The 24,342-nt window shown below is 38.6% G+C and overlaps 1 protein-coding gene across 1 annotated transcript in view; it reads left to right on the top strand.

Moving 5' to 3' along the window:
- The window catches only part of Brinp1 (BMP/retinoic acid inducible neural specific 1), a 200,087-nt gene that overhangs the window by 165,195 nt on the left and 10,550 nt on the right, over window positions 1-24,342 (top strand). Inside the window, exon 7 of the mRNA XM_055611726.1 lies at window positions 1,114-1,336. Coding sequence (XP_055467701.1) covers window positions 1,114-1,336 — 223 coding nt within the window. The remainder of the gene's footprint in view (window positions 1-1,113; window positions 1,337-24,342) is intronic.

Below are 24,342 nucleotides of genomic sequence, written 5' to 3'. Positions count from 1 at the left end.
AACACTATTTTCTTCATGTTTCTTTTTGGTCACAATTCTATGAAATCACGTAATACTGATTTTCTATGTATTTTGGCTAAAAAGCTTCTCCATTTTTAACTTGAGAATAGTAATTTGATTCAAAGGCACGGTTATGTGTGCATACAAAGGGGATGTAGTGTAACCTGGTATTCCAAAGCTGGAAGTTTAGAAAGACTTAAACTTAAACCTCCTACATGTACCCTTCAATGGAGGTACAATGTCAGCAGCACAGAAGACTGTGCAGTTTATACTGGCCTAAGTCAAATTGCACAATCTTTCATTGGCAGATGGAGCTAAGCATCAGAATGGAATACAGGATGGACCAAAAACTAACTGGTGTGCTCTTTCCTGGGGAAGACGATTTCTGCCACTCTCAGCATGCCTTTGTTGCATGTAGTTTTGTGGGTGTGGTTGAGATCTTTAGTCTTTTCCCTGTCCACTTTCCTATGTCTAGTGTTGTTTGGCTAATATTTAGGTAGTCGTAGTACTTAGACTCTGTAGGTATGACTTCAGCCATTTCTAGGAGGCACACTCTACAACAAACTCTGTGGCATTCTGGCTCTAAGATTCTTTGTGGCCACACTTCAGTGTTCCTTGAGCCTTAGACGTGGGAGTGGTTGTGTACATGTGTCCACTGGGACTGAGCTCCACAACTCTGTATTCTGATTGTTTTTGTTATTCTGCAATGATCTCCTTCTGTTGCAAGGACCAGTTTCCTTAAAGATGAATGAATAAGGTCTATATTTATATCTGAATACTTAGAGCTAGGAGCTTCCTATGGATGGAATATGTGAGATTTGTCTCTCTGGGTCTGGGTTACTTCACTGGATATGATCTGTTTTAGCTCCATCCATTTGCCAGCAAGTGTTATAATTTTGTTTCTTTGTAGAGCAGCGTTCTATGGTGTTTATGTACCACATTTTTTTTTATTCCCTTTGTTGGTCGAAGAACATTTAGGTTGCTTCCATGTCAAGACTGTTAGAAAGAGAGCAGCAAATACTAGGGGGAAGGAGAGAACTAAACTTGAAGACAGGACTTTGGGTGGTGTCTGTAATGCTTACCCCTTCTCTCCTGGCTCTTGTCTCTTGTCAGATGAATTTAAGTCATTTATGAAGCGTCTCCCAAGCAACCACTTCCTGACTATTGGCAGCATCCACCAGCACTGGGGCAATGACTGGGACCTGCAGAGCCGCTACAAGCTCCTGCAGAGTGCCACTGAGGCGCAGAGGCAGAAGATCCAGCGCACCGCCCGCAAGCTCTTTGGCCTCAGCGTGCGCTGCCGCCACAATCCCAACCACCAGCTGCCTAGAGAAAGGTATGTGTTCCTAGTACCCAACCTTTATAATCTCCCCCCGCCTGCCGGGGCTCATGTCAGCTGGTACATTCTGCTGCAGCTGAGGGATGTGCTTCAGATAGCAGAGTGCAGACGTTGTAAGCAAGGCAGCCCATGAGCAAGACCGGCGATGCTCCTGACTACATTTGGTTCTTGCAACATTAAATTTCACATATTTCCTAGATATACAATTTAAGTTCTCTATCTATGGTTTCTCCACCTACAGTTTAACTTCCTCAGATTGAAATTATCCAGACAAAAACTGTGTTTCTACTACACATACTTGGGTATGTTTTGTGTCCTTTTCCCTAAACCGCGTAGTCCGAGTTACATTAATGAAGCAGCGCAAGCACACTGGAGAGGGTGTAAACAGAGGAAGGCGTGCCTGGGCAGTGTGCAGGTGCCACCATCACTTCTTTTAAAAGTTTGCACAACCACTGACTTGGGCATCTGTGTAGAAAGTCTAAAATCAGTTTCCCAACAACCACAAAGAAAATTGGGTGATGAAGTTCAGCTTTGCATTAGTTGTGCTGTTTCTGAGCTGACAGAGGGAGACATCCAACACTGGCACCAGCAACACTATGCCACCACTTTGGTTACTTAAAATGCAATATCTGTATAAATGTAAATGTTGTTGGTTAGGGAGTTTGTAGATTTCTTCTTAATGGTAAAAGCCCTGGATGAACTAATCGGTCAGTCTGGGTAATGAGGGCCTTCGATCAGGGCGCAGAGTGGAGTGGAGCATATGTAGTACTGCGTAATGAAAATTTCAAGAAGGATTATGCAGGCCAGTTCCCTAAGTACGTGACCCTCTCCAGAGATCCAGTGCCTGTTTAAGTTCACATTTGCTTCTTATGTTTAGTCTGCCTCTAGCTTTGCCCGGTTTTGTACCATTTATTCTGATATCCAGTAGGATACACAGGAATGAACAGATAGAATTTACCCTTTCATGGAATTTTCACTTCTTGTGGTCTTACAGTGGAGAAACCAGTATTCAATCGAGGTTGGTCAAATTCTGTTTTTCCAGGCAATTTATGATCTATCTGTAGCTTAGAAGTTTCTGTAGTGTTGTGTCCAGGGTTTCTATGAAGCTGTCCTAGAAGAGCAACAAAGCATGTTGAGGACAGGATGGGGTAAATCTAGATGGGAAGTTTGAATCAGGCTTGGTACCCTGAGTCAGCCAGAACAGTTCTGTTCTCAGTTATTTTGTACCGGGGGTAGGACCTTGCCTTTTATTACATTCAGAGGAAAGGAATCACTTTTTTTTTTTAACCAATAAGGCAAGCTTGGGTGTAGGGAGACAGCTTAATGTTTAAGTGTTACAGTTGGGCATTTTTTTTTCTCCTGACCCCAATTTCATGGAATAATGACTCATGATACTCATTAAATATTATACAAACACCTAGGCCATATAGCTAGGCTCTTCTCTGACTAGCTCATAGAGTAAAATAACCCATTATACTACTCTACATTTTGTCATGTGGCTGGTTACCTCAGCTCAGGTATCATGCACCCATCCTCTTCACATCTTGCTGGCTGAATCTCTGAAGCCTGGCTCTCTCCCAGAATCTCTTTAGCTACCGGAGGTCCTACCTCCAATTTCCTGCTTAAGATATAGGCTGTCAGATTTATGATTGACAGGTGCCACATCCATAAAATATACAAGTTATTTCTTCCACAGTTAAGGGTACACTTTTTCCCAATCATAAGCACTAACATTCACATTTTTGTACCCACTACCAAGCCAAGCATCTGGCACACATATGTAACCTTAACTCTAATCATGGTGGAGACAACAATGCTGGACTTGCTGAGAATATCTCCACATTCCTAGCCTACAAACACAAGCTTCAGGTTTGGGAGAAAGCCTGTCTGAAAGAAATAAGAAAAGAATGAAAAAGAAAAGAAAAGAATGAGAGAGGAGGTCATCCTCTTTTGGCCTTTGCACGTATACACAGGTATGCACACCTTCAGGTACACATACACATACAGACACACACAAACAAATACATCTTGAAAAGTCAAATCAAATCTAGATAGCATGATCTCTGTTGGGCACATATTTGTGTGTGTGTGTGTGTGTGTGTGTGTGTGTGTGTGCGCGTGCGTGTGCGTGTGTGTGCATTTTCACTTCCTGTTGTGCAGTCCAGAAAACTAAAGTTGAAAGAAAGAAGTTACATGTTCAAGGCCACCACAGTAAAGAACTGGTTCTCAAATGGGGTTGGCTTTGCTCCAAGGAATATGTGGATATATACACGGGCATTTTTAATTGCCACATGGAATGATATTATACAGGACAGTCACTAAAACAAAGAATTATCTGGCCCCAAAAGTCACTGAGAATGAGATTTAGCCAAATTTGTTGTAAAGGAAGTCAAACTGGCATTTAAATCTATAAATCTAAATTTGTTCTCTAAAATGTGCTGCGCTTGCACACAAGACAAGAATTTAAAAACATCATCTTCTAGGTGGTTCAAGCTGCATATCCTGCTCTGAAATTTCTCCTCATCTTTTTCTACACCTACAGATAATTTTGCTACCTCTGTAAAGTTTGTCCTGATTGCATACAACATGGTCCTTATTCTAACTTCCCATTTATCTAACACCACTTTGCTTAATATACTCATCTCTCTTTCCCCCTTGGTGACATATATCCTTACATACCCATGAGTGCTCATCTTCCCCCATTGTGACATGTATCCTGACATACTCGTGAGTCTTCTCCTTTGTTTGACCCAGACCTTCCAATTCTGAGTACACTGCATTGTTCCTTATTTGTAATAACCATTTTAAGAGTGAAATCGATTTTTTTTTTTCTGTCAGTTGCTGATGTGTTTCTTTACTCTGATACACAGACTTGGAAAAGGGTCTGTTCACAAATTGACTTCTGTGTTGCATGCAGCAGATGCTCAAGCTGCCACCATACGGGAGTCTCTGAAGTAGAACCATTTAGATTTATCAGGCCTGTGGCAGGTGACCAGCCTTGGGTGCTTTTTGCGGCTCATAAATGAATACAGTCCACAGTGCTATAGAAGATGGTTCTTAGAGTAGGAGTTTGGGAACGGTTCAGTTGGGAATCAGAAAATAAATTTTACAAGTGTGTATTTTATAAATATAATTTCAGCTAACTACTACAGCCTGTGTAACTTAAATAGCAGAAATCTATCTTCTTAAATTCTGATAGCCAAAAGTTTGAATACAGGCCTTGTCAGGGTTGTTTCTTCTGGGGACTCTGGCTTGTCTCTTTCCTGTGCCCTCACACAGTCTTTAAACCATTTACCTCTGTGTGCTCCCCTCCTGTGCTTTAGAACTACAGTCATGCTATATTAACACCCATCCCTAACAAACTCATTTCAACCTAAAAGTTACCTCAGAAAGCAGTTATGTTCTGCTGTACTGAGATGTCAGTACTTTAGCATATGTATTTGTGCAGGAGGTGAGATGATCCAGCCCAGAGCATCCTAAAGCAGTGGTTCTCAACTTTCCAAATGCTATGATGCTTTAATAGAGCTCTTTGTGCTGTAGTAACACCCAGCCATAAAGTTATTTTGTTACTACTTCATAACTGTAATTATAATGGAAATGTCTAATACACGGGGTCTCTGATATGTGACCCCAAAGAGGTCAGGACCCACAGGTTGAGAACCACTGCTTTACAGGACAACAACAACAAAAAGCTATGTCACATCTTTATAATAAGAAACTGTGAGTTCCAAGACTGACACAATTGATGTAAATCTGAGCAAAGAAGACACTCGTTTGCCATTAAAAGGTTACACAAACATTGATAACATTTGCTGAGTGTCACTTCAGAAATTCCAAGTTCAAAGACACTGAGAAGCACATTCATTAGAGATGAGAAGAAATCTTCAGAGCATAGAGTATCAGTGGCACACGGGGTCTGGGACAGAGACAAAGGCAAAGGTGTCACGTATGCATTAAAAGGGGAGAGTCGGGGCAAATGGTAGAATGGGGGTCCTGGACAGTCAGGGAGCCTGAATTTGAATGATGAATTTGTCTATGTCTTAGTATTAGTGAGGCTGAGTGGCTTAGATAAGCGACTTCATGATTCCTAGCTCAGGTCCCACAGCTGTGCCTAGAACTTGGGTTCTCTTTGCGGAATTTGCCAGGTGTGGATAGTTAGAAATAGCATACTGCTACTGGAAACTTTTTAAGACAGTGCTCTGGGTGTTGGCCAGTCCCCCTGAAGAGAGATGGGGTGTGGGAGGAGTAAAAGGAGGGAAGGAGGAGGAGATGGAGAGAGAGAAAGAAAGAGGGAGGGAAGGGTGAGGGGGAAACAGAGAGAGAGAGAGAGAGAGAGAGAGAGAGGATTTACCTTAATTCCAACATTCCTCCCACTCTTTCAAGGAGAGTGGCTGGGATTTGCAACTGGCAAGTCCCCAAATTATGTTCATATACAGAGGAATGAACACTGATACTGCCAAGGGTGGGAGCATGCAAAAATGAGGCTCTGAAGCCTTCCCAGGGGAGCTGAACTTTCTTGGCCTGGCTGTGGGATGCTTCCTGACATCTGAATCAGAGGCTTTAATGAGCATTTCTCAGACTAGCAGGGCACCTCTCTGCCAAAGAGCAGTGTCAGACAGAGGTGATAGCAGTGAGAACCTTGAGCCACCTCTAGCGGAGCAAGTTTATGTTTGCAAATGAACTGATTGCTCAGCTTCAATTTGTCTGCTTGTTGAACGCCATGAGAGCTAAGTGCTCTGAGCAGGTGCTGTTACAGCAACAGGTGTCACTGAGACTTTTACTGGTCTCACAGAGGGGTAACATGGATGGAAGAGGGAGCCGAGAACAGAGCATTCACTGTACAGACATAGCTCGGAATCAGGTCTTTATGCCATTTCCCAGCCATCAAGCTTTATGTATGTACCTGCACTTCACTTGTGGCACTGGATAGTGGTAATTGCCTTTAGGTTAAGTATGAGAATGAAGATTATTTTTTTAGTTATATTTTGATTTATTATCATGTTATTCATTTTTCTTCGAAATGGATGGCACGAGAATGAAGATTTTTAAAATGTAAAGACCTAGTGAAAATTTGACTCTAGTCAAAAGTGGATGGAAATTTATTTAATATGCATGTTCTATCTGCCTGTCAGTCTGTTGTCTTAAACGAATTATTTCACATCACAACTTCTTGAAATAGTCACTGTTACTATTGTCATTTTACAGATAAAGCCACTAAGGCAAAGAAAGGCTAGGAATGTGCCAAACCATTGCTAATCATTATTGATATTTCAAATGAGTCATTTCCTCTTTTACTGAGAGGTCAACTCTGGATGTTTAGAACTTATATTGATGAAAATTTATTGCCTGGATGTTAGGCAGAAGAGATATCTTGGTTATCTAGTGATGGAAGAAAGAAAGAAAGAAAGAAAGAAAGAAAGAAAGGAAGGAAGGAAGGAAGGAAGGAAGGAAGGAAGGAAGGAAGGAAGGAAGGAAGGAAGACAGAAAGAAAGAAAGAAAGAAAGAAAGAAAGAAAGAAAGAAAGAAAGAAAGAAAGAAAGAAAGAAAGACACCCTCCCTCCGCACTAAAGCTTAATATCTCAAGAGTGCACTGTCAGCTCTTGTGACTCTGTAGATACACTTGCAGCAGTTGGAGAGCTCTCAGACTGGCTGAGGCCAGTGTCATTAGTAACTTTCTTCAGTGCACCTCCAAAGCAGCTCCCTCCCAGAGCTGGCAGTTGATGCTGACTGTCAGCTGGAGGCTCAGCTGGGGCTGTCAGCTAGAATGCTTACCCATGCTCTCCACGTGTCATTTGTTCTTCTTGCACCATGGCAGCTGGGATTTAAAAGGACATTCTGAAAACCAAGGATGTACTAAGATTCCTTCAAACTCAGCCTTGGCAGTGAAGAAGTACCACTTCCATTTTATAAGATTACATTGACTATGTGAGGATATTGTTTTAGATAAGTTAGAAAACTTCCCTCTCATTCTCTTCTCAATTTGACATACCCAACTTCAGTAGTAAGATCTGGTACAAAAACTGTTTCACTGGTAGGATAGCCTTAATCCACCACAGCACGCCACAACTCCAGCCAAGATTTTAAGCAAGATAGGAACCACATAAATATGTGGTTAAATGGTGCCCATTGGTCACAGCCTGGAATTTGTATGGTTGCATCCCTTTTCTTTCACTAAGCACTGGATCTTGAAGGGGGATGTGCTTACTCATTTTAGCATTTTCATAGCTTTGAATACAGCAAGTGTGCCTAATTTGAAAATCTGTAAAAGCTGAGAGAGTATTTTTAATTAGCAAATACTTTTCTGTCACAATTTCATACAGGTACATTTTTCGATTCTTTATTTTTATTTCCTTTTTTGTCAATACCAACCCTTTCTACTTCCCATGGATCGCTTTTCCTATTCACTAGTATTGATCTAATTTAGTTGTCTACAGAATTTAACTGGTGCCATCTCTGTGATCCCGAGTTTGGACCTTAGCATTAGAGTCCGGGGGTTCATGAGTAGACACATGATTAGAAACCAAGCTTTTTACTCTCCACAAATGTTAGTTGCCAACAGATCATACATATGTAGTAGGAATCCATGAGTTCCTTGCCACTTTATAGCTGACTATTAGAAGGGACTGATTCCTGTAAACTCTGCAGTATGTACAACTACTGTGACTCATTGTTGCCATGGTTTTCCGTGTCCTGTTTGGAAGATGTTATTTTTCTCCCTTCTTCGAATTCTACAGGTTTTACAGTTTCTCTGTCCCCTTTTCTGAAATGGTTCTTGAGCCCTACACAGGTGGTATAAATTTCTTGTTTAGGGCTGACCCCTCAGCTGTCATTTATTCTCAGCATCTTGTGCAACAATGGATCACTTTGTTTTGTTTTGTTTTGTTTCAGGATGAAAATACCCATTGTCTGTGTGAATAAACATAGATATTTAGCAAGTGGTTTGATGATGTAACAATTGGGCTAAGAAGTCATGGAATGTGATCCTAAATCATGTGTTTTAGACCAGGTTTACAGTATTAGCCAAAGGCCCCTCTTATAGAGTAAACCTCAAATAAATAAAAGCTAATTACTTATCTCCATAACAATGATACCACCATTGACATTGTTTGGACATATTTTTCCAAGATGGTTGTTCTTATAGTTCACAAAATTCATATCTAGGGAGTGGGGTAATTAACCTGGCCTGGATAGCACAATGGGATTCTGTACTGTAAAAGACCTTGACATTGAATATAATTAGAGATCAATGTAATTATACCAGATGGGGAAAATAAGATTAATAATAATGGCAATAATATCAATGATAGCAATAGTACACAACAAGAACATTTAATTATTTAATGAGTAGGCAATTGTGTAGCAGACATTAGACCTTATTATATGCACAGGTTTTGGACTCAGACTGCTTAGCTTCAAATACGAACTCTATTGCCTGATAGTGATTCTGGCATGTAGTACTAACATTTTCTGCCTCGTTTTTTTTTTTATGTAAAATGAAGCTAATAATATTACATATATCATAAAAGTGTTTGGTGGATTATTGGTTTTCACCCACTAAAGGTGACTGATTAGCAAAATTTTCAATACGAAATAACACTGACATTTTACCTGTTAATTTCTTATAAGATGGTTATTACCACCTTATTACCACTGAGTGCTGGTAGTAATGACATGGCATGTCTTACATTTTATTCTCCTTTTCCTAGGGAATAGGTGCTGTTGAACCATTTTATAGACAGAAAGAACTGATAAAGAAGAGCTATAATGAGGACATCTTAGACTGCAATACTAAGCAGAAGGTTCAGAGTTATTTTGCATTGTTACCTACATTGGCCGAGTAGAAAGTGTCCTTGTGCAGATCAGGAAAAGCCCATGTTATCTGAGAAGTGTGCAGAGCAAGGATAGATATGTGCTGTGTTTGGATGTGATGATGCAGGTGGTGATGTAAAGTTCAGGGCTAAATCACCATGATTAGGGGCATGAGGCTCAAGGGTTAGGGTATTTTATGACTGAGGCTCAAAAGGGACTTTGTAATGAGGGTTATGGTGACTTTCTAGTTGTGAAGCTTTGAATCAAGCTCTGAATCAAAGCAAGGACTAGGCAGACTCCGTCTCTAGAGAGGAAAAAGAGTTAGCTCAGTTCATGCTAGTGGAACAAATGTTTCCTGGGTAGTTACCTTGTCCATGGCTTTGGAGGTGCCACGATAAATAACTCCTATACCATCATAAAATATAGTCCAAGAGCATAAGCAGATTGATTCTAGATCCAGCCAAATGTGTTTTGAAATTTCTTCATGTGTGGAGTTCTATCTCAAGTTCTTTATTTATTTTTTTTGTTCTTCTCTCATATAATACATCCCAACCACAGTTTCCCCCTCAACTCTGTACCTTCCCCTCACCTGCAGATGCACCTCACCTTCCCTTACCTTCAAAGAAGTACAGGACTCCCAGAAACATCAACAAAACACAGCATAACAAGCTACAATAAGACCAGGAACATACTACCACATCAAGTCTGATAACCTAGTATAAAGAAGTGTCCCACAAGTAGGCAATCCCCTGCTCCAACTGTTAGGATTTCCAAAACAACACCAAACTACTAGGCCATAACATATATCTAGAGGACCTATGTAAGACTCCTTTCTGGCTCCCTGATTTCTGCAAGTTTCCATGAGTCCCAGGCAGTTGCTTTTGTGGGCCATGTTCTCCTGGTGTGTCCCTCACCGCTCCTTGTTGCTTAGTCTCTCTGAGACTGTAGATTGTAGCATGATTGTGTTTTTCTTTACAGCCAATACCTACTTATAAGAGAATACATGCAATGTTTGCTTCACTCAGGATAGTTTTTTCTAGTTTCATCCATTTGCCTGCAAATTTCATGATGTCATTATTTTAACACATGAGTAATACTCCATTGTGTAAATGTAACACATTTTCTTTATCCATTCTTTGGTTGAAGGTCATCTAGATTGTTACCAGTTTCTATTTATTACAAATAAAGCTGCTATGAACATAGTTAAGCAAGTGTCCTTGTGATAGGATGGATCATCCTTTGTGACTATGTCCAGGAGTGGGATGGCTAGGTCTTGAGATACATCAATTTCCAATTTTCCAAGAAAGAGCCAGATTTATATCCAAAATGGTTGTACAAGTTTGCATTCCCACGAGCAATTGAGGACTGTTCTCCTTGATCTACATCCTTCCCAGCATGAGATCTCACTTGTATTTTTGAACTTCTCCATTCTGAAAGTCATGTTGATTTGGATTTCTCTGATGGCTAAGGATGCTGAATATTTCTGGAAGTGTGTCTTGGCCATTTGAGAATCCTCTATTAATAATTCTCTTGTAGAGTATTTCCCTCTTTCTCTTCTGTCAGGTCAGGCTGATAGACCAAATGTTTCCTGAGTGGTTACCATGTTCGTGACTTTGAAATTGCCAAGATAAGTAATACCTATACCAACATAAGGTCCACTCCAGGAGCATACGCTGATTGGCTCTATACCTAGTCAAATGCCACATGAAATTTTTTCATGTGGTGAAGTTTCCTCTCAAGTTCTTGCTAGCCGGTGGTGGATTTTTGTTAGTGTGTAGGAAAGCTCTTCCTAGTTTGAGACCACTTTGGGTCTGAACCTTAAAGTAATGCAGAGGTCTATAGCAAAGTTTCATGTAACTTGTCTCACACATAGGGAATCATTTCATTATGTAGTTAAAAAGAAAACAAGAGATAGATTTGAGTATGGCTATTATTGCTAGGTATTGAGACTTTTCATTCTTGGAGTTCCCCACCAAAACAAACAAACAAACAGAAACAGGGTCTCGACATGTAGATATGTAGAGCACGTTAAACTCGCTCTTTCAGCAACTATACCTCTAGCTTTTTAACACTAGCATTAGAGACATGGATCTCTATACTCCGCTCAATTTTTGGTTCTCTCATATTTAAGATTACTTCTGCTTACTCAGAGAGTCGTTATTGTGCAAAGCACAGATTAGAACTTGGATGTGGACTACTTTAAGAAACAGAGCTATGCAAGTAGACTTGAATCCAAACTCATGGGAAGATTGTAAAATTAGGCTAAGAACCAACATAACACTGAATAGTTAACACTTGTAATCACTCACCACTGTCAGGTGTTATTCTAGCACATTTGCCTCCTGTAATCATCTTAACAGTCCTATGATATAGCACCAACCGATCTCATTTTTATGAATGCGTTAATTAAGGAACAGGGATGCCAAATTGCCTGGTAAAGATTGTTTTTGGGTCCGGTAGGAGACCAAGTCATTTCTTATAAAACCCTCACTATGCTTTCCAGCTTTGAAGCAAGATACTCAGAGATATTTACACAGAAATTATTTTCAGTACTGGGAAAGGGAGGAAGTAAAGATGAGAAAATGGGGAGGGAAGGGAGTTGGGGGTTGTATGAAATAAGAATGAATGTAAAAAGGAAGGAAGGAAAGTGAAAAACAAAAGCTGTATAGCATCTTCTCAGGAATTGCTGTATTCAGGTGTCCTCTAAAATTGTGAATGTTAACTGACCATATTGTCTACCAGCACCATGCTAGTAATCTCTGGAAGGTAGTTAAAGATGCAAACAACGCCCTCAAGACACCACTCTCTATACTTGGTAGGATATGAAGGACAGTGTTTTACAAATAAGGTACCTCATATCAAGTCATCACTTTCAAACATAGTATGCAGATTGAGTAGGGAACAATTGTACTTCATTTTTAACTAGAACTGTGATGTTTTCTTTATAGGAATTATAAATTAAACTCTTTTGGGAAGGTAAGGTGATTTTTCTTTTGGTAAAACAATTTGAAAACAATGAGGCTTAATTATCTCTGAGGTCTTTCCAAACTCTAAGAGAAATAACACTGAGAGTAATCATTCTATTCAGAAATATTGGTAGAAGGTCAGTAATTGAATCTTTGAGCAGAGCTGCTTTCAGATAATGATAATTAGTCAAATTTAATGAGTACCCTGTAGTTCAAACTAAGATCTGCTTTTGCCTGAATGTAGAATGCCCCCTTAACAAAGTGTCCCAGAATCAACTCTGATCACTTTTTAATTTGTATTCCCAGAAGCCATCAGAATTATTACTTAAGAAGCATTCTTGTCCCAGCTCCACTTGAAGCCTTTTGACAAATACTAATTTTGAAAGAAGAAATGGAATTTTAAGGTGACCTACAGATCTGCCAAAAGCTTATCTGTGCCAGCCCCATATATATGTATGAAAAAGGCAAGAAAAGGTAGATACATTCATATATATATATATATATATATATGAAATGAAAAAGGCAAGAAAAGGTAGATACCTTCATATATATATATATGAAATGAAAAAGGCAAGAAAAGGATACCTTTTTTTCATTGACAGTACCCAGTTATTTAACTCACTTAAATACTTGATTGCATCCTACTTTACAGATAACCTGGGACCTTTCCTCTTCTCTGGATGGTAACTGATTTTTGCCTTCCTAACTGTAGTCTCTACCTGCTCCTGGTTATCTAGGTCATTGTATCAAAAGTCTGTGCTGGGTCCTCTTTCGCGTGGTTTCTTAGCCTCCTAAATTTCTAATGGGTGTTAAATCACAGTTTACTATTATACCATAGTTTACTGACCAGTATACAAGACTATCATTTGTATGCAAACATCTCTATCAACATAGTTCCTTACCTTCTTCTCAGAAATTCTTGGTACAGAACCTTTCACACTACAGACATTCAGAAAACTTTTCAGTAAGTGAATAAACTGATTATTGTTTTTTCTCAGAATGTGTCCGGATGGTGTACTGACATCATTCTGAAAAACTGAATTTTGTCACCATGCCAGTGAGCTCCAGTTTTTTCTAAATATGTTGGATGTGTTTCTTCCTAATTTATGATTGAAAAACTGAAGACCAAACAAATTAAGTGATTTGGTCAAAGTCACTGAAAGAAATTTTGAAGAAATCAAAGCTAAAATTAAGTCCCTTAGATTGATAGCTCACACGCTACAGTAAAACCAAAGCAGCTAGTGCAACTTATGTTCAACCATTTTGGATCCAAATCTTGGTAAACCTATCACTATGGGAAAACAGAGAAGGAGGATGCTAAACGGAAGGAAAAAGAGAAGAATAAGGAGGAGTATGAGAAAAAGAAGGAGGAGGAAGAGGAAGAGGAACAAATTTCGAAACATGCTCTAAGGGTCTACAAACAGATGTTTTAGAGCTTATAAAATTTAGCAAAAATGAAGTGGCGTTCTTAGAAGGTGCAAGTATTTGATGATAGTGTCACTTACTTCCTACCATTACATGATTGTAGGGATGATGATATTGTGAAATAAAGCAGAACAATGGGAGATTATTCACTGAGGATATGCAGTATGCATTGCATTGCATTGCATATGCATTGAGGATATGATTTCCACTTCCCAGTGACTCTTGGTTTTTGGTTGATTTTTACTTTTGAAAACAACATGGCCTTGACCTTGTAGCGCAGGCCATAGCCAAGCACAATGTAATTATATATTGGTGAAATTAAAAAAAAAAATCTTTTGGAGACATCTGTCCAAGACTCTAGTCCTCAGGCCTTAGCTTCTGAACCCTTGTCAGCTTTTAACATATATTTGTTCCATTCAGTATTTAATTGGTGTCTCTGGAAGGATTCTAGCTACCAGAACAATTATTATCCCAATTCCAATTACTGTTTATATCCATACTGGTTCATACTCATCTCTCCGAATCTTGGATTTCCTTGTCTCTGGACAAAATATACACAGATTCTGGCAGCGGAACACAGAGCTTTAGTTACTTGTATTTTATTGAGCTCAAATTAGTTTCCATTTATGAGAATGACAGTCTAGACCAGGGCACTTATTAGGTATGCAACCTTCAAACATCTGTAAATCTGTCTGAGTCCTTTGTTTTCTAATCTGCACTCAGGATAAGAAGAGGTAGCACACACAGCCATTGGCTCAGCAAAATTACATGACAGCTGTCTTTAACTTATAAAGAAATGCACACATGTAATATGAATACAATCAAAGAGTAGAACAAGAATAAATCTTTCTAATGCTTGTGCCCTTTAATGCAGTTCCTCATGTTGTGGTGACTCCCAACCATAAATTATTTTGTTGCTACTTCATAACTCTAAACTTGCTACTATTATGAATTGTAATATAAATATCTGATATTCAGGATATCTGATATAGACCCCCCAAAGGACTGAAACCCACTGTTAGAGAACCATTACCCTAGAGCATGGATGAAAACTCAATTTCTCCTTCTAAGATGTGTGTGTTTCTGTGTAGGAGGCAAAACATGAGACTAGCAAAATGTAGTCCTATAATGAAGATGAGACAGAAGTTATGATTCTCAGCCATGCAGATTCTGACAGTTCAATATATATGATTGTCATTTACTCTCAGTGTAGAAATTTGACCAAGTGTTTAGATCCCAAACTTCAGTTTGGAGTAATGATGTAAACCTATACCCTTACCCTCAAAAGTCAGCAATAGACCATGTGGCATGTTTAACACATGGAAGAAAAGATAAAGCAAGTTTCTAACCAGATGAAGATGTAGTGCAAAGGTTGTTAGTTTACTGGAAAAGAAGTGGGAGAGTACAAGTAAAATTGAGTGAAAGAAGAGTTGCAAACATCCTATGCACATCTTCTACAATATAATCATGCTACATATAATGAAAATTTTTATTCTAATTTAAAGTGTATAGTCCTTGCCAGTCTTTTGGAAACTAGGCCAAACCCATTTTTAAGAGTGTTTGTGTATTTGGTCTGACATTCTGCAAACTTTCTTGCATAAACATTTTAAATGAATGTTTTTTAGAATGTTTATGAACTACCCAAATCTTTCTCATTTTTTTCTTTATTTAAATTAATGATCATTATTGTTACTAACTAATCATGTTTTGTTGCATAGTTCAAATGAGTTCTTACACAGAGAAAAAAGCTACTGAAATTTCATTAATTTATTTTATGATTAGCTTCATTAAATCATGATACAATCAATATAAACAAATCCAAGACAAACAATCAAGAGTAACATAGGCATCTCCTCCCACCTTAACTGATAGAAGAAAGGAGGTAAATTTTCTGGCAATAACATCCATAGAGGTCATTTATGAGAACCTTCCCTACCAGAAAGAGAAGCTTTTATTCTAAATTCTTTTTTTAAATTTTTTTCTTTATTAATTACACTTTATTCACTTTGTATCCCCCCTGTGGTTCCCTCCCTCCTCGCATCCCAATCCCTTCCTTCCTCCACACTCTGCATGCATGCCCCTCCCCAAGTCCCGCCCAAGGTGAGGTCTTCTTTTTCTTCCTTCTGATCCTAGTCAATTAGGTCTCATCAGGACTGGCTGCATTGTCATCTTCTGTGGCCTGGTAATGCTGCTTCCCCCTCAAGGGGAGGTAATGAAAGAGCAGGCCAATCAGTTCATGTCAGAGACAGTCCCTGTTATTATTACAATGGAACCCACTTGGATACTGAACTGCCCTGGGCTACATCTGTGCAGGGGTCTTAGGTTATCTCCATGCATATCAGTATCAGTTTCCTGAGTATCAGTCTCAGAAAAGACCCCTGTGCTCAGATTTTTTGAATCTGTTGCTCTCCTTGTGGAGTTCCGGTCCTCTCCAGATCTTCCTGTTTCCCACTTCGTTCCTAAGATTCCCTGCACTCTGTCCAAAGGTTGCCCATAAGTCTCAGCATCTGCATTGATAGTCTGCAGGGCAGAGCCTTTTAGAGGTCCTCTGTGTCAGGCTCCTGACTTGTTTTCTCTTTTCTCCTTCTTCTGATGTCCATCCTCTTTGCCTTTCTGGATAAGAATTGAACATTTTAGCAAGAGTTCTCCCTCTTGGTTAGTTTCTTTAGATGTACAGACTTTAGTAGGTTTATCCTATATTATATGTCTATATGACAACCACTCTGGAAATCCATCTGGCGCTTTCTCAGACAACTAGGAATAGCACTTCCTCAAGATCCAACTATACCACTCTTAGGCATATACCCAAAAGAGGGTCAAATACACAATAGGGACATTTGCTCAACCATGTTTGTAGCAGGCTTATTTGTAATAGCCAGAAGCTGGAAACAGCCCAGATGCCACTCAGTGGAGGAATGGATGCACAAATTGTGGCATATCTACACAATGGAATATGACTCAGCAATAAAAAACAAGGAAATCATGAAATTTGCAGGTAAATGGTGGGATCTGGAAAAGATCATCCTGAGTGAGCTGTCCCAGAAGCAGAAAGATGCACACAGTATATATTCTAAATTCTTATTTTGTTGTATATTAAGAAATATTTTATTTATTATTTGAGAATTTCATATCTTGCATTTTGACCATATTCATTCCCATTCCTCAGCTCCCATAGCTATACTTGCTCTATACCCACCAAGCTTTGTATAATCATTTCTCCCTTAACCTATAGAGTCCAGCTGGTGTTGTTTATATCATCTTGGATGCCGGACCATCTACTAGAGCACGGTTGACCTACATGGGATCACATTCTTGAAGAATACTAAAATAAACCCTGTATGTGTGTGCTCATGTGTGTGTACATATATGTGTTGTATATCTTTGGATATGTTTGTGTTTTATGGTGCACATGCAGGCACAGGTGTGAATAAGGTGTTTAGGGCAAGAGGTCAGCCTAAGATATCTTTTTTAACTCTTCACCTTATTTTCTTGGGATAGAGTATTTGTTTGAACTTGTATCTCAGTGATTTGCCTAGACTTGTTGGTCAGAAAACGTATCAGGGGTCTTTACATATCTGATATTGTAGGCATGTACGGCCACATCTGGCTTTTTATGTTGGTTCTAGGAGAATCCAAACTCTGGCCCTTATTTCTCATTAAGCATTTTAGAGATTAAACCATCTTGTAAGCTCCTTAATCCTTAGTTTCTAAGGGATACTTGGCTGAATGCCCTGGGTTTCAGTGCTCCACTGAATGCCTTTACAGCATCTTTCATGCCATTTCTTTTTTTTTCTAACATGATCACATTTGAAATTGTGAGTTTCATCCCAGGCTTCCTGCTTTTGACTGTAACATCTGTAAGGACAGAGACTTAATGAGTTTGTTGTTGTTTTGAGTTTTATTCTGGCAGTACATTCTCAGTAACAGGTAGTATTCCAGCCACATGGTAACACATCATTTACTGAACTAACTGAAGGGAGCTTTGAAATGGGAGTTGAAAGATGATAATGCTTCGAACTCAGGAATGGAATTTCTATTTAAGAAAACATCATTTACTTATTTACTTATGAAGATTTAAGTTATCTCTTCCAGCAATGGAAAATGGGATTAAAAAAAAAATAAGAATAAATTAATTCAGCACATGGCTTTGGAAGCAGTTGTGTTCAGTACTAGTGAGTTATCAACTGTGTGTTCTTTGGCCCTAACTCTTCTCATCTGTAAAATGATATAATGGCAGTAATTTCTCCACAGAGCCACTGTGAAGATGATTCAAGATTTGTAGGTGATATCCACACACACAAACAATGATCAATACATTCTAACACGTTTTGCAATTTCCCTTAATATCTCTAAGGTTGGATCTCTGTGCTGGGATGGACTTATACATGGATTAAATGCTTGCATGTCAAGTCGTGATTTCATAGTTTTGGTGATAGAAAGGAATTGTGAGAGAAAAATAGAAGGCATATTGTAATTTAATAGCATTTTCTGGGCGTCATTTGAAAGATAAAGTTAAAAACAAAAAACAATGGACTGCATTGTGGGCATAAAGGGTTTATATTCCATGACTCTGTTGACACAGCGGTAACAATGGGAGACAGATTTGCCTAGAATGCTGTTTGAATATGCATGGCTGGGCCCACCCTAGTGTATCTGACTGAGTAGATCTGGGATGTGTCCTAGATCTGAGGTGATGTTGATCTCTTTGATATTAAAGCACCATAAATTTTTGATTGGAAGTATCATTGCTTCACATATGCTTTCAACTCAGTGTACATACTTGTTACAGAGCACACAAAAGTGAATTTGACTAACTGAAGTAAATTCTACAGGATGTTGTGAAAGGGAGAAACAAAGGAAGTACTGTCCATGATTCAGTAAGTTTACATATTATTGAATTAAAAAAAAAAAAACTAAACAGAGAAGGGGAACAATTAAGTATTTCCCAACACAGTCAATCCAGATGAATAACAGTCCTTCATCCTGTCTGTTGTCATGGCTGTCAAAGCTGGTGGCTCCCTCTCTTGTCAGCAGAGATCATCATCCTTCGACATAGCGTTTCTGAAGCAGAAAATGCAAAACCCTTCTGCCTGAACAGTTGCTAATGCTTTGTATTCCTTCAACTATCATCCCACTGAGATGTAGCATGACTGCCAACTGGCTGATGCCAGTGTGACAGCAGGAAGATACTCCATCTCTAGTATAATTTGAGAATAAATTTACCCCATTTGATTTGCAGACATTCCTAATCTTGAGGATTAAACTATTCCCAAGGAAAATCCCCCCAATGTAGGTTATTTATGTCCTCCTTATAATGACTTATGAGAAAGGAAGAACAAGGTTTAGTCTCCCTCTTCTAGTAAAAATAACCAAAGTTTACTTCAGTTTCTGACTTGCTCATGATTATGGCACATGACTCCTCCTACAACCATCTTTCATAGGCATGGTCCTCTGTACTTTCTCAAAATGATTTACATTCATGTTTATAATGAATCTTCATTTATTCTTCCATCCAGAGTTTTAATCAAGAGATCTTTAGTGAATAGTTGATAAGTTTCAGACATCATAGACGTTATGCAAAGACACACCGAGTTGATGAAGAAGACAGTAGATGCCCTTATACAGAGATAATTTGAAATCTAACATATTTAATGACATCCCAAGGGCTAAATGACCTCAAATTATAAAGCCATATGTTATTCCTGGAAGAAAACCTAAAAGATCTCCTAACTCAATTCCATCATATTATTAAAGGATAAAACAAAATACAATGGAGAAATGTCTTGAATAGGGTGAGTTAGTTTGTATTAGTGTATAATGAATTACCACACATCTAGAGGTTATAATGACAGATGCACAGTCTTACAATTTTTATTGGAGGGAGTCTGGTTGTGATGTAGTTAGAAAATTTGGGGTAAGTTCAAAGAATCTGCCTAGTATAACCCATGGGGAAGAATGCACTTTTAAGTTTCTTCCTATTATTGGCAGTTATAGAGCTCAGGTCATGATTCCCTTGTTTTCTGGCTTGGACATCTCCAATCTCATATTATTGTCGAATCTTGTACACTGTGCCCCTCCCTTCAAAAGCGTGATTATCATGGTTTTGATACTTTCAGATGCTTCTAGCTTGAAAAGTATTTCCTCTTCATCAACACACTTTCTAATCTGTTACTGAGGGACAGCCTATCATGGTGATAGTGGTAGGAGATTAGACCCTGAAAAAAAAATGGGAAGGAGAGAGCCGTATTTAGAATTCTCTTTTGTATAAGAACATATCCAGCTCACAACAGAAAAGAGAAAGGATACATTGAGTTTTCTTTGGGCCTTCTAATATATATAATGTTCAGAATATTTATTTTTCTATAACAAACTGACCCACACTAAGGGCTTAACAAAAATTACTGTCTAAACTCATGATCGATCTGTGGGTTAGAAAGTCATTACTGAATTGTCAACGAAATTGTGCTCTACCTGTAGTAGACTGTAGTTACTCATTGCGTACAGCTAGTAGCCAGTCTGCAGTAAAAATTCCAGGAAAGTACCAATGGTACCTAGGCAGAGGTTGTCAGAAGGCTGTGTTCCTTTACCCAACTGCTCATTTTTGGGGTCTCTCCATAGGGTCCTTAATCAGAATGGTCTGGTTGTTCAGACTGGTCTCTGAGCACAAAGGAATAAAAGATGGAATCCATTGGTTGCTTTAGTTCCAGGTGTATAAACACGGTATATCTGTTCTGCCCTATATTACTAATAAAAGCTATGTAGGATCTGCTGACATTCAAGAAGATAATCAGCATCCTGTCTATAGGAGGGATACATATAGAGTATGGTTTTAATTTTCTTATTTTTCTAGTACAACCCATATTACAATAGAAGAGAACACACTTATAGACTTATAGAACTTATAGAACTTATAGAACTCCTTATAGACTTTGTGGGGAAACATTTTGTAACATAAAAATGCATTTTAGAACTTAGTTACTCAAAATTATTTTGTGAGTTTATCTTCATATATGAAGCCATTTCTAATTGCTTCAATCAATTATATGTTTTGTTGTTTTGATTATTATTGTTTTTCTTTGTTGAATTTCTTGAAGAACAATTAGAGAGGATGACTTCCCATAAGTTACTATCTAATTGTCTTATTATGTGGGTGTATGTACGCTGTGGGTATCAGAAGAGGGAAAGAACATTCTGTAAGCTTCTGAGGATTCCAATTATGAAAAATGCCCCAAAAGTGCATCCTACAGTTGAACAAATATTAGAAAAAAATAATCACTAGACTCCTGTAAAAGGGGCATGGAGTGCTTTAATTCTATAAACTCCTGACCTAATTGGGTGGAGGGTGAAACTTCTAGTGCTATTTTCTGCCTCCTAAAGTGCGTGTCTTCATGGCCAATGTCCAGCACTCTTCTAAGATAAGATTATTTCCTTTCTTTAATGCACAATAGCCTAGGTAGAATGAAAATTCCTTTGCAGAAACTGTAGAGAAAGATTAACAGTGTTATTTTGGGCAATGTGAAAATTCTGTCTTAAGGGAAAGATTTGGGTTGTAGACATCCAGGAGCAATCTGTATAAGCGCAGGCAAATCACTTAATGTTTCTAATCTCCATTTTCCATCTATTTCATGGTCCAGATTTTGCCCAGGCATCATTTATGTCCATGGTTTTGATGTTCTGCCACTATAGTGTCATTCTCAGTTCCTCTCGGAATAAATTGTTACTGTGATAGAGCTTCAGTACACATCTTCTCCTGTGTGTGTGCACGTGTGTGTCTGTGTCGTGTGTGAGTGTGTGTGTGTGTGCGCGTGTGTGCACGTGTGTGTCTGTGTGTGTGTGTGTGTGCGTGTGTGTGTGTGTGTGTGTTTTGAAGGTTATAGTTTGGGTGACAATGATTTATTCTGAGTGTGTATTAAACTATCTTATTAAATAAAAGGTTCAAGTCCACAAATAAATTTAGCACTGCCTGGGGCAGCTGTCTGTCAATCATTGGAGCCTAAGGATTTCTCCCCAACCATGTGGCAATGAAGCTTTGAGCTAGGAGTATTTTAGGCATTCCTATCTATTTAAGGAGAAAAAAAAAAAAAAAAAAAAAAAAAAAAACAGCAATGAGTCCCAATACTCTGGTAGCTCAAGGGAGAACAATTAGGATGAGGGGTGGGTAGTTGCCTGCCTGAAGCTCATTCCCAATATTGTACAGGATGTATCAAGGCCAAGATTGTCAGGGACACCTCCATTTCCCGCAATATTTGTCATTCTGCATTTGTAGCAAATAGGGCAGTTGACTCACTTCCTGATGTAAGACAAGAAAATAAGTATGTCCACTTTCTTTCTTTTATTTTATTTAGGGTTTTCTCTTTCTTTTTTTTCCTGAGGCTTGGAAGTTGCTTTTTATTTAGATTAGAATCTAGTGGCTCCAGGGATTGAGTCAGAAATAGAACTGAGTTCTCACAATCTTTGTGGATAGGTCTCTCTGTGGTTTTGTTTTTAATCTTCCTTCAGAACTATCTCCCCATGCTCCCTCTGCACTGCAACCTTACATCCAGCCTGCACATGGGTGAGTTATGTTGTTGTGGCACAGATAGTGACCATTAGGCCAGCTCTTCTCCTTTTCTGAGCCTTAGTATTTTTTCATATATATAATGTTAAAATGACATTTTTTAATGCTCTCTTCAACAAGCATAAGACAGAAAAAAAATGTGTAGATCAAAGTTAAGTACTAAACACACAAACAAAAGATCTTAAAGGTTCCATGGTGATATAAACTTGCTGCAGATGGCTGTCTACTAAATGCTATTTTTGTGAGTATTTTAAAGGACATATTTTGCAAATGTCTCATTGAATTTTTTGTCCTTAGAAAAAGGTCAAACTAGGTAAGTATAAAACTAGATAAAACTTTCATAACTAATTTCACATATGTAAATATCAACTGGATCAAGAAATAGGGAGATGGTTCAGGGATTAAGAACAATTACTGCTTTTCTCAAGGACATATGTTCCATTCCAAACGTATAAATCAGATAATTCACATCAACCTAAACTCCAGCAATAAGGTATTTGACACACATACTCATGTATTTATAAATTATCCTATATCAAATGGTGAGACTTGTAACAGTAAATGAACCGAGCACAGCATATACATGTGTGTGTACCTATATACAAAATAATAACAAAGAAAAAGAAGCCATGATTTCCAGAGAGCCACGTAGGGCAGTATACGATAGATGAAAGGGATTTGAGGGATGAAAGAGTGAAGATGATTCAGTTATGTTTTAATTTTAAAAGTAAAAATACGAGCACACGCATGCATGTGTATGAACACATGTCTTACAACTAGGGCCCTGTCTATCTGTCTGTCTGAACTGTATGAATATCAATCCTACTGCCCACCTATCTAGACAAATACCTTTCTATCTCTGTCTCATCTGCGTCTATATAATCTATATCTATCCATATGTCCATTGGGTTGTATCTGAATTAAAGTACCCCATGCACATCACTGCCCTTTTATGGGCACGTTTATTATGGGTCAACTCTGTCTTTGTATAAAAATATTAATTAACTAATTAATACATTAATTTGTAGATGCGCATGTATGTGTGCCGAGGTGCACAGTGAAGGTCAGAGTACCACCTTCTACCGTATGGACTTCCGAGCTTGAACTCAGGTTGTCAAGTGTAGTTGCATGCACTTTAACTTCTGATCCATCTCATTGGCCCAAATCTACCTTTTAAAGTTGGCACAAACTCTTCGTCTGTGTTCTCCTTCCTATTTTTCTTAGCAATACCCACTCATTGCTTTGTGTAGCTGGAGTTGGCTCATTCCCCCAAGAGGTTCCACGTTGTACACCTACATCTGTTCTGGTGCTGATGGAGTGTTGCATGGTCTTCAGGTTGGGGCTGCAACAAACACTGCAGCAATCGTGATGCTTGCCTTATAGTGTACCTGTGCTGACTTGTTGTGCACATAGCAAAGGTGGAATTGCTGGCAGAATATGTTAATATGTTCAGTTTCCTAAATACTAAGCAGATAGTGTCCTTTTTCTCTCCTCTTTTGGAACTTATTTCCTTCTTATCCTGCACAGAGAAGCTGCATTTGCTCTATGTCTTTGCCAACATTTAGCACTTTCTCTTGATTTTTTTTTTTTTTTTGTCAGTTTAAACTTTATTGTACCTGTTTGTCTGAGGTTGTATATCATGGAAATTTTAACTTATATATTCTTATAGTGAACACAATTTAGTGTTCCAGGATTCTGTCTGCTTCTATCATTTGCCCCTGTTTGATTTTTGCTTATGACTTGTTCTTATGGAGTTTTAGTAGTTTAGGTGGTGTCTTAATCCATTCAAAATTCTACAACAAGATGCCCTAGGCTGGCTATCTCATAAGCAACTAAATCAATTTTTATGTGTCCTGGAGGCCTGGAGTCCCAATACCCATCTGACATCGAGACAATTATCCGATAGAGACCTTCTGGTCCTCGTAACTGTCTTCTCATGATTGAAGGCTTGACAAGTCTCTTTCAGTCTCCATGTAGAACAACACTAATTCCATTCAGGAGAGTGCATTCTCCAATTTCATGGCCTCATTACCTCCCAAAGCCTCCATCTCCCAAAACTATCGCTGCAAAACTTGAGATGTCAGTTGATGAATTTGGGGGACACAGTTACTCTGACCATAGTGTAGATTGTGAATGCAATCTTTTGTTAGCTTGGAAGTCCATTAATTTATTGTGTTGTCTCTAATTTCAGTATCTTTGCTGGGTATGGTTTAATCTTAGCATTTTTCTAGTAGACAATATTTTTC

Source organism: Psammomys obesus, unplaced genomic scaffold (genome assembly GCF_907164565.1).
Source record: "Psammomys obesus unplaced genomic scaffold, mPsaObe1.curated_primary_1811, whole genome shotgun sequence".
Taxonomy (NCBI): Eukaryota; Metazoa; Chordata; class Mammalia; order Rodentia; family Muridae; genus Psammomys; species Psammomys obesus.
This window is presented reverse-complemented; position numbering and strand designations above follow the sequence as displayed.